The 15,890-nt window shown below is 40.1% G+C and overlaps 1 protein-coding gene across 38 annotated transcripts in view; it reads left to right on the top strand.

Annotated features, from left to right (window-relative positions):
* Positions 1–10,167, top strand: part of neb (nebulin) — a 327,374-nt gene extending 317,207 nt beyond the window's left edge. For all 38 annotated transcript variants that reach the window (XM_073026432.1, XM_073026423.1, XM_073026670.1 and 35 more), the window contains 4 exons: positions 809–901; positions 1,187–1,339; positions 5,299–5,405; positions 9,383–10,167. In XM_073026432.1, coding sequence (XP_072882533.1) covers positions 809–901; positions 1,187–1,339; positions 5,299–5,405; positions 9,383–9,556 — 527 coding nt within the window. In that variant the 3' untranslated portion in view covers positions 9,557–10,167. The remainder of the gene's footprint in view (positions 1–808; positions 902–1,186; positions 1,340–5,298; positions 5,406–9,382) is intronic.
* Positions 10,168–15,890: the final 5,723 nt, after the last annotated feature.

Genomic DNA, 15,890 nt, shown 5'->3' with positions numbered 1-15,890 from the left:
ACAATAATTGTTTATTCATTTCTATAGATGCTGCCTAACCTGCTGATTCTTCCAGCATTTTTTGTTAATTAATCTGTTCTATATTGTTGGAATATCACCTTCATGAAGTCACAAACATAGTTACATGGATTGTTCTGTTAATTTAAAATATTAGTTCCATTTTCCTGATGTGCACATTCCAATATTATCATCATTCTGATATAGAGTTCTGGTAGAGCAAGTGATCAGAATTCATGGCAAATTGTAAATTTATGCTAAAGCAATAATTATGAAATAAATAAAATGTGAGCGGTTTATCTGATGTGATATCTCATACAATTCGGTTTACTCCACTTCTTTAGGTGTTTAGGGATGTGAACTACACCGGCACGGTCAGAGTTGTTGCCCAAGTTCTGGCTTGTTGGCTACCTCAGGCAGAAGAAAAATCGCAAGGTGGTTGTAGTAGCATGAACAGATAACAGATTACCCTCTGTAATGGATGACAATCCTGAATCAAGTGCAGTTTTATTAAAATCCAGTAGTTTATTAATACGTACGGACGTTTTATGTCAGAATAATTTAATTAACTAAATTTAATAGCACCTGTAACATGGTAGAATTCAAACCCACAGATAAATTGTCTGAGCTTCTAGATTATTCTGATATGCTTCAAGTCAAAGGACATTCATGATTGTATTAAATAGATTTTCTTTCCACAGATGCTGCCTGATCTGTTTAGTATTGTCAGCAATTTCTGATTTTATTATGATATAACCTACCCTGGCCATTATCAATTGTATCTTTAAGCCCATAAATCCTGTGTCTACAGATCTACGTGTATGGCGTACAAATCCTGGCTCTGTCTTTGATTATGACCCAGCTGAAGACAACATTCAGTCCCGGAGTCTACATATGTTGAGCAGTATGTACACACCAATTTTTTTCCTGTACAATGGATCTTCCGGCATGCTCTTTGTTGATGCAAGTTTGTTTTATTTTACATGAAGAAAGATTGTAAGTCTGTTTTACCTTCAATTAAGAATGAGCTATTTAACAGTAAAATTTGATTAAATTTTTAAAATGAGAAGTACATTTGGGATTAATCATTGTAATAAAATACAATGAAGCTGATGGTGTTTTGAGATATTCTGCTGTTAGGTAGGTATCAGAACTATTTGCTCACTCGTTGTGGTGTGCTTGCTTTCAGTTCAAGCCCAGCGTCGCAGCCGTGAACACTCACGTTCTGCTAGTGCCCTGAGCCTGAGTGGAGGTGACGAGAAATCCGAACTTTCCGAACCTGAACAGACCATTACCTATTACAATGGAAACAACAACTTATTCCAGACATCATCCGCCATAAGTTAGTAACCAAGTTTAAAACTGATTACTGTTTATATTAAATAGGATAATGTTGCAGCTAGTTCAAGTAAAATCCTTATTTCATTTACTATGCTTCCAAAAGTTTATGGAATATATTTTTAATTAAATCTTTGACATTTGGTACAACTCATCAGATTGAATTTGAAGTATTAAATATGTCAGTATTGGAAAAAGGGGAATAGAAAAAGACCTGGATGCGTGGTTGAAAATGTATAATGGTTGATAGAATGAGTGATTGATAATCCACGATCAATCTTGTGATATAGAAATCTACAGCACATTACAGGTCCATCAGCCTACAATGTTGTGCCGACCGGGTAACCTACTCTAGGAACTGCCTGGAACTTCCCTGCCACATAGACCTCTATTTTTCTAGGCTCCATGTACCCATCTAAGAGTCTCTTAAAAGACCCTATTGGACCCACCTCGAACACCTTCGCTGGCAATGCATTCTATGCATCCACCACTCTGTGTGAAAAACTTACCTTATACCCATTTCCAAACACCTGAAAACTATGCCCCCTCATGTTAGCCAATTCATCCTGGGGAAAAGCCTCTGATTATCCACACGATCAATGCCTCTCATCATCTTATACACCTCTATCAGGTCACCTCTCATCCTCCGTCACTCCAAGAAGAAAAGGCTAAGTTCACTCAACCTATTCTCGTAAGGCATGCACTCCAGTCCAGGGAACATAAAAAGTAGAGAGAATAGCTCATTAAGTCCCTTGACCCTTATGCACCATTCACTAAAGATCATGACTGGAAGTGTTACCTTTCTTTAATAAACTCAATCTTATTAACCAACAATCTATTGGTCTTCCCCTTACAGATCTTAGCGATTGCTTCCATTGGCCCTTCTTGGATAATTTCCAAAGCTTCACTGCTCAATAGGAGACATTTCTTGTCACCCCTTAAATTGATATTGTGTGCTCTGGTTCCAGATACCCCAAAAAGAAGAAACATTATCCATATGTCTACTTTGCCAGATCACATTAAAAAAACTAAAATAAAATGCAAGACTTTTTTTAATTTTGAGATACAATGTGGAACAAGTCCTTCAAGCCCACTGAGCCTCACCACCTGGCAACCCACTGATTTAGCCCTAGCCCAATCACAGGAAAAATTGACAATGACCAATTACCCTACTGACTGGTACACCTTTAGACTGTGGGAAGACCAGAGCACCCGGTGTAAACCCATGTGCTTCACAGCAAGGATGTACAAGCTTTCCTACAAAGGAAGCTGGAATCAAACTCTGATGCCCCGAGCTGAAATAGGGTCATACTAACTGTTACACTACTGTGGTGCCCTAATTTTTCCAATACACATCACATCTCATGCTTCTTAGAATGAAGAATTTCAGAAATTATCAGCCCAATCTTATTGCTCTCTTTGACACAAGAGAAACCCACCATCCTAGAACTTAATCTGGTACACATCAGCTGCATAATCTCTTAGAACCATAGAACATTACAGCACAGAAACAGGCCTTTTGGCCCTTCTTGGCTGTGCCAAACCATTTTTCTGCCTAATCCCACTGACCTGCACCTGGCCCATATCCCTCCATACACCTCTCATCCATGTACCTGTCCAAGTTTTTCTTAAATGTTAGAAGTGAGCCCGCATTTACCACTTCATTTGGCAGCTCATTCCACACTCCCACCGCTCTCTGTGTGAAGAAGCCCCCCTTTAAACTTCTCCCCCTTCACTCTTAACCTATGTTTTTTTTCTCCCCTAGCCTCAGTGGGAAAACCCTGCTTACATTCTCTATCTATACCCATAATAATTTTATATACCTATCATAATTTTATATACCTCTTATCAAATCTCCCCTCATTCTTCTATGCTCCAGGGAATAAAGTCCTAACCTATTCAACCTTTATCTGTAACTCAGTTTCTCAAGTCCCGGCAACATCCTTGTAAACCTTCTCTGCACTCTTTCAACCTTATTAATATCCTTCCTGTAATTAGGTGACCAAAACTGCTCACAATTCTCCAAATTCGGCCTCACCAATGTCTTATACAACCTCACCATAACATTCCAACTCTTATACTCAATACTTTGATTTATAAAGGCCAATGTACCAAAAGCTCTCTTTACTACCCTATCTACCTGTGACACCACTTTTAGGGAATTTTGTATCTGTATTCCCAGATCCCTCTGTTCTACTGCACTCCTCAGTGCCCTACCATTTACCTTGTATGTTCTACCTTGGTTTGTCCTTCCAAAGTGCAATACCTCATACTTGGCCAAGAATACCCTTCTTTACTAGAGAGAACAGACGGTGTGGTGTAGGTGTGATCTTAACAGGGCCTTATGTAGTTGAAGTTAGATGTCTTTACTCTTGTATTCAAATCCTCTTGCATTAACAACCAACCTAGTGTTTGCCTTTCTAAATGTTGGTAGTTGCTGCATGTTAATTTTCAGTGATTAATGTACAAGGACATCCTAGTATTGCTGAACAACAAAGTTCTTGAGTTTCTCAACATTTAACTTTAATCCTGATAAGTGATGCATTTTGGGAAGTCAAATAGAAGCAGTCAAACAGCAGATGTTGGGACACTAAGGTATGTTGATGAACTAACAGGTAGATCTTGAACTATGGTTGAAGTTCATAGTTCCCTTAAGGAGGCAATGCAGGGAGATAAGGTGATGAAGAAAGCATGTGGTATGCTTGCTTTTATAGGCTAGGACACAGAATACAAGAGTTGGGATGCTACTGTATGTCACAGCTTTTCAAAGCACTGGTTAGGCTGCACTTGGGATTGCTCTGAATGCCACAATGGAAATGATGTGATTGTACTGGAGATTCACCAGGATGTTGCCTGGATTAGAGAACTTCAGTTACGGCAAGAGCCTAGAAAAGCAGAGATTGTTTCTCCGGTGCAAAGGAGGCCAGGGAATAACCAGACAGTGGTACAAGGGTATGTAAGGCATAGATAGATCTTCCATGGTATAGTTTATGAAGATAGGCGGGTGATTTAAAAGCAATCTTAGGATTGTTTATTTTTAAACATACAGAATATCTGATATCTGTACAATTACCACATTTAAGAAGCATTGATACACAGTTAAATAGGGAAGGCATGGAATGAAATAGCTTTAATTGCATAAATGTTATTAGTGTAGATGGGCAAAAAAATTGTGTAGATGTTAATGGGATGATAAGCCTATTTCTGTGCTATATACTCTGAGCTTATAATTTTCTTTTCATTTCAGCCCACAGAACTCAAAATAGTTGGATAGCAATGGCAAATTACTTTTACTATATTTATTTTGTTGGACAGTGCTTTCTAATGTATTAATTATGAGCTGGAACTTTCCAACAAGCTACGTATATCAACATCAATGCATTAAAGTTTATACATTGTGTACTTAGTCAGGTCTTTATAATCAAGATGTCATCTCACTGAAACACAAACTTCTAAACAATGGTTGGATAGGGTAAATGCAAAGGTCCAGGCTGAAGAATTTAACTACAGTCACTTAAGGGCTACATTTAGGAATGAAGCGAACAGCAATGTCTTTATATAGATGGTTAAAAAAAATTTGCAGTCTCCTACACTAGAGGGCTCTAAATGTTCATTTGTACAGTAAATTCAAAATGAAAATTGGTAGTTTTGTAAGTTGGGCTTAGAACAAAGGAATACCAGCACTGAGGAGGAAAGTAGGCAAGGTGCAGCATGAGCCATAATCCTAAACAGACTCACTGGACTTCATAGCCAGTTTCTGCCTTACTTAATGCTACATACTTATTGCAAATGTCACTGGAACCCAAGGGTACAAGACAGGCTTTTATTAAAGTGACTGGGGTTAAATTTCTACCAAGTGTTTCGAGCTGAAATAACTGACAATCATTTCAAAAACTGCTCGGAGAAAGCTGTCATTGACTGACTTAATCTTATTCACAAAAAGCTATCCTTGGTTTATTTCAGCTTACCAACAAACCAAAACCACCGTGCTGCCACAGCAGAGATCGTCCTCTGTGGCTACACAACAGACCACCGTGTCATCTATTCCTTCTCACCCTTCAACAACTGGCGTAAGTGATTTCTGCAATGAATTTATCCACTCGTTCTGGTTTAGTGCAAGTCTAGGTACAAAGCAATTTAAAGTTTACATGTTAGGTATGACACACGAGTTTATTTTGACAGACTGCCCTTAAGTAAGAGAAAGGCATTATTTCTGTGAACGGGCTGTGACCAAAGTTTCAGCTTGGAAATGCAAACTGAGTTAGAGGTAGTAGAAGATCTTCGCAGCCTCACACAATCCAGTAAATCTGTTGTGCCAGTCTCATTTTTATGTACAGGTTGTACATTACCCGGGGAGAACCTGTTTCTTTGTTTTTGCCTTTCCTCCGTTATACGTGCACATTGCCATCAACCACAACTCACTCTCAGTTTCTCCATTGTTATTGCTGCCATTGATTTATGTCTTATTATATTGATGTTATGATTCTTCCTCTACACCTGTTGTTGACAATGCTGCCTCCAGTATTTCCAGCATTAATTTTGCATATCAAACCCATTCCGTTTGACAGCAGTTGCAAGAAAACATTCTTCATCCTGTCTCATGGTTTTAATTCCAAAGCTCTTCCCTGCACTTACTGGAGTTTGTTCTTTGTACGGCCAGTCAGATGACAAAACTCCCAATTTCTACATGTTATTCTGCATGGTGGCATTGATTCAAGCAAGCCTGTTCTCTTGCTATTCAAATGTTGTGTCCGGCTTCCTGATGCCATCTATGTATTGATCCTTACCTCAGATGTTGAAATCCACCACTTGTGCCGGCAGCTCCTTCCACACTCTCGCCACCCTGCGTGAAGTACTTCTCCCTTGAACATTTTACCTTTCACCCTTAACCCATGACCTCAAGTTGTAGTCCCAACAAACCTCAGTAGAAAGAGCCTGCTTGCATAAACCCTATCTATACCCTTCTATTTTGTTCACCTCTATTAAATCTCTCCTCAATCTTTTATGTTCTAAGAAATAAAGTCCTAACCTATTCAACCTTTCCCTATAACTCAGGTCCTCAAGTCCTGGCAACATCCTTGTAAATTTTCTCTGCACTCCTTCAGTCTTATTTACATCTTTTCTGTAGGTAGGTGAACAAAACTGCACACAATACTCCAAATCAGGCCTCAACAATATCTAATACTATCACAACATAACATCCCATCTCTCGTACTCAATATCATTAATCAAAGGCTTTTTTTACAAACCCATCTATAACTGTGACACCACTTTCAAGGAATTAAGGTTCTGTACTTTCACATCCCTCTGGTCTACTACACTCCTCAGTGCCCTACCATTCACTGCACTGGACATCCTAAAGTGCAAAACTTCACACTTGTCTATATTAAACTCCATCTATCATTTTTCAGCCTATTTTTCCAGCTGATTCAGATCCTGCTGCAAGCTTTGATAGCTATCTACTGCATCTCCAGTTTTGGTGTCATCCGCCAATTTGCTGATCCAGTTATCACATTATCATCCAGATCATTGAGATAGATGACTGCAGACCTAGCATCTATCCCTGTACACTCCACTAGTGATGGTCCTCCAGTCGAGGTAAACATCTCTTACCACACTCTGTCTTCTCCCACAAAGCCAATGTCTAATCCAATTTACTACCTCATCTTGAATGCCCAGTGACTGAACTTTCATAACTAACTTCTCATATGGGACCTTGTCAAAGGACTTGCTAAAGTCCATGTTGACAGCATCCATTGCTTTGCCTTCAACTTTCCTGGTAACATCCTCAAAAACTCCAAGAGACTGGTTTGACATTATTTCCCAAGCACAAGGCCTCATTGACTATCCCTATTCAGTACCTGTCTATCCAAATACTCGTATCCGTTCCCGTAGAATACCTTCCATTGACTTTTCCACAAATATATGTCAGGTTTACCGGCCTGTAATTTCCTGGCTTATTCTTTGAGCCTTTTTTAAACAATAAAGCAAAATTAGTTATCCTCTAATCTTCTGGCACCTCACCTGTCACTAAGGATGATTTAAATATCTCTGCTAGGGCCCCTGCAATTTCTGCACTAGACTCCAACAGGGTTCGAGGGAACACCATCCGAATTTGCCTCATGACACCTCTGTAATCCACTATGAGGACCAGGATGTTGCTGCTGCTTTGCCTCACTTTCTTATAGACTGTCTCCTGAGTAAATATAGATGCAAAAAGTTCATTTAAGATCTCTCAGTCTCTTTTGGCTCCATGCATAGATCACCACTCTGATCTTACATGGGACCAATTTTGTCCCTTACTTTTGCTCTTAACCTATCTGTAGGATACCTTGGGATTCTCCTTCACCTTGTCTGCCAGAGCAACCTCATGCCTTCTTTTAGCCCTCCTGTTTTCCTTCTTAAGTATTCTCTTGCCTTTCTTGTACTCAAGTACCTCATTTGTTCCTACCTACCTATACCTGCACCTGCAATGCACCTCTTTTTTTTTTATATAACCAGGGCCTCAATTTCTTTCAAATACCAAGGTGCCCTAAACATGTTACCCTTTTATTCTGACAGGAACATGTAAATACTATAATCTCAAAATTTTACTTTTGAGCCTCCCAATTACCAAGTACACCTTTTGCCAGAAATCAACCTATCCCAATCCAGACTTGCCAAATCTTTCTGATCCCCTCAAAATTGGCACCTCTCTGATCCAATTTAGAATTTCAATCCATGGACCAGACCTATCCCTTTCCAGAAGGACTTTGAAATAATGGCATTATGATCACTAGAAGCAGTGTTCCCCTACACAAACTTCTGTCATGTGCCCTGTCTTATTCCCTAACAGGAGACCTGGTATTGCACTCTCTAGCTGGGACTTCCATGCACTGATGAAGAAAACTTTTCTGAACATAATTAACAAAACTCTCTCAACCAGCTCTTTTACAATATGGGAGTCCCAGTCAATGTGGGAAGTTAAAATCACCTATCACAACCTTGTGTTTCTTGCAACAGAGTGCGTTCTCTCTACAAATTTGCTCCTCTAAATCCCACAGACTGTTAGGAATGTCTATAATATAATCCCACTAATGTGATCTTACCCTTCTTATTCTTCAGTTCTACCCATAAAACCTCACTAGACGAGTTCTCCCGTGATATTTTCCCTGACTAGTATTGCCACCTCTCCACCTTTAATTCCTCCCACTCTAGCATGTCTAAACAATGGAACCCTGGAACTTTAAGCTGCCAGTCCTGCTCCTCCTGCAACCAAGTCTTGCTAATGGCCACGTTGTTATAATTCCACATGCTGCTCCATGCCCTAAGCTCATCTCTTTTCCTACAATACTCCTTGCATTGAAATATATGCAGCTCAGAGCACAAGTCCCACCATGCTGAACCTTTTGATTTCTGACCTTGTACAGTACAGGCACATATATATAACTATGGAGCCCAAGACTTTTGCCACATTCATGACATATGTAAGTGATGATAAACCTGATTCTGGTATGGGTCTCTGTTCTGGACAGAGAGAGGGAGAGGGGAAGGAGTGGGAAGTACCGGAGACATAATCTGTAATGACCAATAAACCATATGTTTGGAATCAAAATTGTCTTGTCTGGTGTCTCAAGGCTGGGTGTGTTTGTACCTGCGCCACCACCCCTGCCGCGCACTCCTCCTCTGCCACCTGCTTCCTTCATGGGGGTGTTAGAATACAATCATTAGAGAAAAATAAATGTTCAATTAACTTCATACTCTCATCAATTCTGTGTCTCTTTCCTCCCCTATATGGTCCATCACGGCACTTATTCTGTAGAACATTGCATAGCTTTGTATTGGCCACAAATTATGTAATGTTCATCAATGAGCCCAGGATTGTACTTTTTGCGATCATTTTACATCAACTTTGACAGGAAATACAAGACAGAGCATAACTTGTTGTAACTTGAGTACTGATACAGGGATACCAAAAAAAAATTACACGATTCAGGAAGAGACATGTGCATTGTACAGTTAAGCTTCCTAATGTCTAGTAAATGTGAATTCTATTTTCCCTTCACAGAAAACCTACCGTGCTATATACGATTACATAGCAGCTGATGCAGATGAAGTCTCTTTCAAAGATGGTGATGTCCTTATGAACGTTCAGTCTATTGACGAAGGATGGATGTATGGAACCGTGCAAAGAACAGGAGTGACAGGCATGCTACCTGCCAACTATGTGGAAGCCATATAAACCAGGCCAATTCCTTAAGATAGCTCTCAACCTCCCCACTCCAAAGCAATATGCAACACCAAACTCCTTTTAAACTGAATTCCCTGATTTTGTAGCTGGGTATGGGTGGGGGGCAGTAAATAGAAATGGACTATAACTAATTATCTTAATTTACCCTCCAGCAAATTATATATAAAACAGAAATGAATGAGAATGATAAACTCTAGGCACATGAAAGTGCTATCTAGAGGTTTTGCCCCTGCATTAACTGGTTTTCTGTAGTAATGAAATCTGTGCTTTGAATAAAATTTGACCTTGATTATGTGCACTCAAACCATATTAGATAATTCCATTCATTAGGAATTTTTTTGAATGGCAGATTTGTACTATAATGTTAGAATTTCACTCGTGTTCAACTACAAGCTCTCAAACTCTTTAACTTACAAGAAATTCAGTATCTGATTGCATTTTTAAAAAATCAATGTCACCAAAAGATCTTAATAACCAAAATTTTAAACCCTCAAATGATTAAGCTTCCTACCTTTCACATTAATGGCAGACTTGTATATGTACCAACTGTTGTCTCATCTGATAACCAACTGTGGGTCAAATAAAGCTGTTTCTGCAAGGAACTCATTGTGGTGATTTTAAAAGTTTTATACAGTTGAAACATGGAAAACCTATAGCACAATACAGGCCCTTTGGCCCACAATGCTATGCCAAACATGTACATTAGAAGTTACCTAGGGTTACCCATAGCCCTCTATTTTTCTAAGTTCCGTGTACCTGTCCAGGAGTCTCCTAAAAGACCTATCATATCTGCCTTCGCTACCATCTCTAGCAGCCCATTCCACAAGCTCACCACTCTCTGCACAAAAAACGTACCCCTGACATCTCCTCTGTACCTACTTCCAAGCACCTTAAAACTGTGCCCTCTCGTGATAGCCATTTCAGCCCTGGGAAAAAACCTCTGATTATCCACATGATCAATGCCTCTCATCATCTTATACACCTCTATCAGGTCACCTCTCATCCTCTGTCGCTCCAAGGAGAAAAGGCTGAGTTCACTCAACCTGTTCTCATAAGGCTTTCATAAGGCTTTCTCAAGGAAACATTCTTTTAAATCTCCTCTGCACCCTTTCTATGTCCTTCCTTTAGTGAGGTGACCAGAACTGAGCACAGTACTCCAAGTGAGGTCTGACTAGGGTTCTATACAGTTGTAACATTACCTCCCAGCTCTTAAACTCAATCCCATGGTTGATGAAGGCTTTGAATGTCCAAGGGACTCGGACACCAAGATCCCTCTGATACTCCACACTGCCAAGAGTCTTACCATTAATACTATGTTCTGCCATCATATTTGATCTACCAAAATGAACCACCTGACAGTTATCTGGGTTGAACTCCATCTGCCACTTCTCAGCCTAGTTTTGCATCCTATCAATGTCCCGCTGTAACCTCTGACAACCCTCCACACTATCCACAACACCCCCAACCTTTGTGTCATCAGCAAATTTTCTAACCCATCCCTCTACTTCCTCATCCAGATCATTTATAAAAATCATGAAGAGAAGGGGTCCCAGAACAGATCCCTGAGGCACACCACTGGTCACTAAACTCCACGCAGAATATGATCCGTCTACAACCACTCTTTGCCTTCTGTGGGTAAGCTAATTCTAGATCCACAAAGCAAGGTCCCCTTGGATCCCATGCCTCCTTACCTTCTCAATAAGCCTTGCACAAGGTACCGTATCAAATGCCTTGCTAAAATCCATATACACTACATCTACTACCCTACCTTCATCAATGTGTTTAGTCACATCCTCAAAACATTCAATTGTTTGTAAGGCACAACCTGCCTTTGACAAAACCATGCTGACTATTCCTAATCATATTATGTCTCTGCAAATGTTCATAAATCCTGTCTCCATCAACTTACCAACTCACTGGTCTATAATTTCCTGGGCTATCTCTAATCCCTTTCTTGAATAAGGGAGAAATACAAAGAGATCTCGGAGTCCTTGTTCATCAGTCACTGGAGGTGAATGAGCAAGTGCAGCAGGCAGTGAAGAAGGCTAATGGAATGTTGGCCTTTATTACAAAGGGAATTGAGTACAAGAGCAAGGAAATCCTCTTGCATTTGTACAGAGCCCTGGTGAGACCACACCTGGAGTTTTGTGTACAGTTTTGGTCTCCAGGGTTAAGGAAGGACATCCTGGCTGTAGAGGAAGTGCAGCGTAGATTCACGAGGTTAATTCCTGGGATGTCTGGACTGTCTTACGCAGAGAGGTTAGAGAGACTGGGCTTGTACACGCTGGAATTAAGGAGATTGAGAGGGGATCTGATTGAAACATATAAGATCATTAAGGGATTGGACAAGATAGAGGCAGGAAATATGTTCCAGATGCTGGGAGAGTCCAGTACCAGAGGGCATGGTTTGAGAATAAGGGGTAGGTCATTTAGGACAGAGTTAAGGAAAAACTTCTTCTCCCAGAGAGTTGTGGGGGTCTGGAATGCACTGCCTCGGAAGGTAGTGGAGGCCAATTCTCTGGATGCTTTCAAGAAGGAGCTAGATAGGTATCTTATGGATAGGGGAATCAAGGGATATGGGGACAAGGCAGGAACCGGGTATTGATAGTAGATGATCAGCCATGATCTCAAAATGGCGGTGCAGGCTCGAAGGGCTGAATGGTCTACTTCTGCACCTATTGTCTATTGTCTATAACATCTGCAACCCTCTAATCTCCAGACACTCTCCCATCCCCATTGATGATGCAAAGATCATCGCCAGATGCTCAGCAATCTCCTCTTTTGCCTCCCACAGTAGCCTGGGGTACATCCCACCTGGTCCCAGATGGGATATCTAACTTGATGCTTTCCAAAAGCTTCAGCACATCCTCTTTCTTAATGTCTGTATGCTCAAGCTTTTCAATCCGCTGCAAGTCATCCCTACAATCGTCAAGATCCTTTCTCGTAGTGAATACCAAAGCAAAGTACCTCTGCTATCTCCTCCAGTTTTATACACACTTTTCCACTGTCACACATTATTCTCACATCTTAGCCTCTTGCTCTTCACATACCTGTAGAAGGCCTTAGGGTTTTCCTTAATCCTGCTTGCCAAGGCCTTGTCATGGCCCCTTCATTCTTATTTTCTGCTAGCCTTATAATCTTCTGGATCTCTATCATTTCCTAGTTTTTCTGAACCTTTTCTTCTTGATTAGATTTTCAACAGCCTTTGTCCACCACGGTTCCTGTACCCCACCATCCTTTCCATCTCATTGGAGCGTACCTATGCAGAACACCATGCAAATATCCCCTGAACATTTCCCACATTTCTGCCGTACACTTCCCTAAGAACTTGATCTGTCATCTATAGCTTTAATGCTGCTAGCTTTGCATGCTGGCAAACCGTTTGATAAAGTATTACTCTATATTATCTGGTGTAGTTTACATTACCACATCAAACTCTCCACCTTTGCAGCCCTTTGAACTGAACTGCCCCAGCAACCCCCAATTCACCACTACCCTAATCACAGGACACTGATCAATTAAGTTAACAACTACATCATCTTTGTGCTGTGTGAGGAAAGCAGAACACTTGGAGAAAACCCTCAATCCACGCCAGTGTACAGGTTCCCTACAGATGACATGGGAATTGAACTCCGACAACCCGAACTGTAATAGTGTCATTCTAACCACTAGGCTAGTGGCACCACCTTTGAATTAGAGGGAAAAAAAATCAGAACCCACACTCCCCCTCAACAGCAGTCAACTATAATTTAAGCCAACATGAGGAAATCTGCAGATGCTGGAAATTCAAACAACACACACAAAATGCTGGTGGAGCACAGCAGGCCAGGCAGCATCAATAAGGAGAAGCACTGTCGATGTTTCGGGCCAAGATCCTTCGTCGGGATCCAGCATTTTGTGTGTGTTGTTATAATTTAAGCCAAGCAAGTTCTGTCACGATCACAGTCTCCTATCGACGAGAACCTCACTAGGGAGAGGAAATCCACCTTACAGACTTCTACCAAACTCAGTTTTGTATAGTGCTGTGCAATGCAACATTTCCTAACGAAGATCAGCAAAATTAAATGCTGAATAAATGTATTCAGGATAAAAATACTACAAATTTGCAGATTTACAATTCCATTTCTTGTGGTTTGCTTCATGTATTTTCAGCAAAAAATGCAATGCTCTCGACTGCCATTCATACCTTCTTTAAAGAATTATAATCTGAAACTATTACCATCCAAACCAAGCACCTATAGTAGCTTTAAAATCCTGCTACCTAGTGATACATGGCCAAGGAAGATACTTTCTGAAATCAGTTTTAAAGTTTATGCATAATGAGATTCCTCAATCAGTCGAGTTCATCATTTTAATGACACAAGTTGGAAAAAAAAGCACAAAAAATTCATACCCTTCAAATCATGCTAGGATCTTTTTGCATCCACTTACAGACAGGACTCGAGATCAGTATTCTCCTAAAAACGTGTAGCACACATCAGCATTGTAAATTTTTTTTAAATGCAGGCAATTTTGTTCTGTTTTCTTAAAAAACAGGACGTTGAAACTTGAGACACGATCCCTTGCAACCCTTTGGACTTCCCCAAAGGCAACAATGAGATTCTTGAACCACAGCAAATTAATTCTTCACATTGTTACCCAAATGAATCGCACATTTTGTTTGTCAGTGATAGTGAGCAGGGACAAACAAGTTATCAGCCTGCTTCAACTCGGACTAAAGTTTCTTGCAACTGTGCTTTTCCTTGTTGGTGGTCAGAGTTTGACAAAGCTGGTGAAAAAACTCAAAATGAAAACCAAATCAAGTTTAATGACCATTCAAATCATACACAGACATAGCTGAATGACACAGCATTCCTCTGGGGATAAGGTGCAAAACATTCAAAATAGTTAGCAACACAATTCAAAATAGCAATCAAAGCATATTCACTCAAAAAAATACATATACATATAGTCCAAGACCCTGAGAGATGATGTCCAGCAATTGATGGTACAGTCTCCTGGCAGTGTGCAGACACGTGCAATCCAGTCTGTCACTCAAACACAGGAGGGCAGCACTGATGAGAGGGGCCAGGTCCCAGCCGAGCGCATACATCACGCTGTAACGCTTCTGCATCTTCTCACCTGGTCTGCAGCAGCAAACAAGCACAAGGCTTGAGGCCTAACCTTCGCTACAATCGAGGCTACTCAGCTCCTATGTTGTCTCTCCCTCCATGAGACAAGGGAAAAGGCCTGTGGCAACTTACATTATCACTGTCCTAGTCTTCTGATCGCGTGAAATGTCTGAGAATCTCTTAGTCGTACTGCACCAACTTCAAAGTTTCGAGTAGCAGGCAGCATCACTGCTTACAGCCAGGTCAGCTCCTCTGACACCCCGGCCAGCCCCTGCTCCAATATCCTGGCTATGATGAATTACAGCCATACATCCTAGGAACTGTGTACAATGCAGCCACCTATGTATTGGTACTTTAGCACCGAGTCTATGAAGGCAGAAGTTACATTGCACTTCTGAACGTGCCGAATAAAAATAGAGGAAGGAGAATGATGCCAGTTTGGGGAAAATAATTCACTGTGGAATAGCCAACATCTCATCTACCCTTGAATTCAAAGTTAGCATCTGCAGATAGCTGGGCTTGAAATGCTGCCCACCAACTCTTACAGTAATCAACTTTCTTTTTCAATGTTTTTATTAATTGTTAACATGATAAGATTAATACATAGTTATTGGGATTACAAAATTAAAATGAACATAAAAGGATACACAAGCAATAAGTACAATATAGTTAAGTCTTCCCAAATCATGAATAACTATCATATAAACGAAACAAAAAAAAACTAAGTATATCATGTTGAAAAAAACAGAAAAGAGAAAAAGAGAAAAAAGGAAAAAGGGAAAGAAAAAAAATGGGCTGTTTATAGTATCTATAAAAAGACAAAGAATCATCAGTGTCCCCAATTCCGATTCTCTCAACATATATATAATCAAAACCGGAAAAACAAATAGGATTGGAACAGGGTCAAATTACATCATGTGAAAATATTGAATAAGTGGCCTCCAAGTCTTTTCAAATTTAATAGAAGGGTCATATATGACACTTATAATTTTTTCCAGATTTAGACATAACATAGTTTGAGAAAACCAATGAAATATGGTAGGGGGTTTAATTTCTTTCCAATTCAACAAAATAGATTTTCTAGCCATTAATGTAAGGAATGCAATCATCCGACAAGCAGAAGATGATAAATAAATTGACTCTATCATTGGTAAACCAAAGATTGCAGTAATAGGATGTGGTTGTAAATCAATGTTCAATACCGCAGAAATAAT

The sequence above is a fragment of the Hemitrygon akajei genome, chromosome 2, assembly GCF_048418815.1.
Source record: "Hemitrygon akajei chromosome 2, sHemAka1.3, whole genome shotgun sequence".
Classification (NCBI taxonomy): Eukaryota; Metazoa; Chordata; class Chondrichthyes; order Myliobatiformes; family Dasyatidae; genus Hemitrygon; species Hemitrygon akajei.
This window is presented reverse-complemented; position numbering and strand designations above follow the sequence as displayed.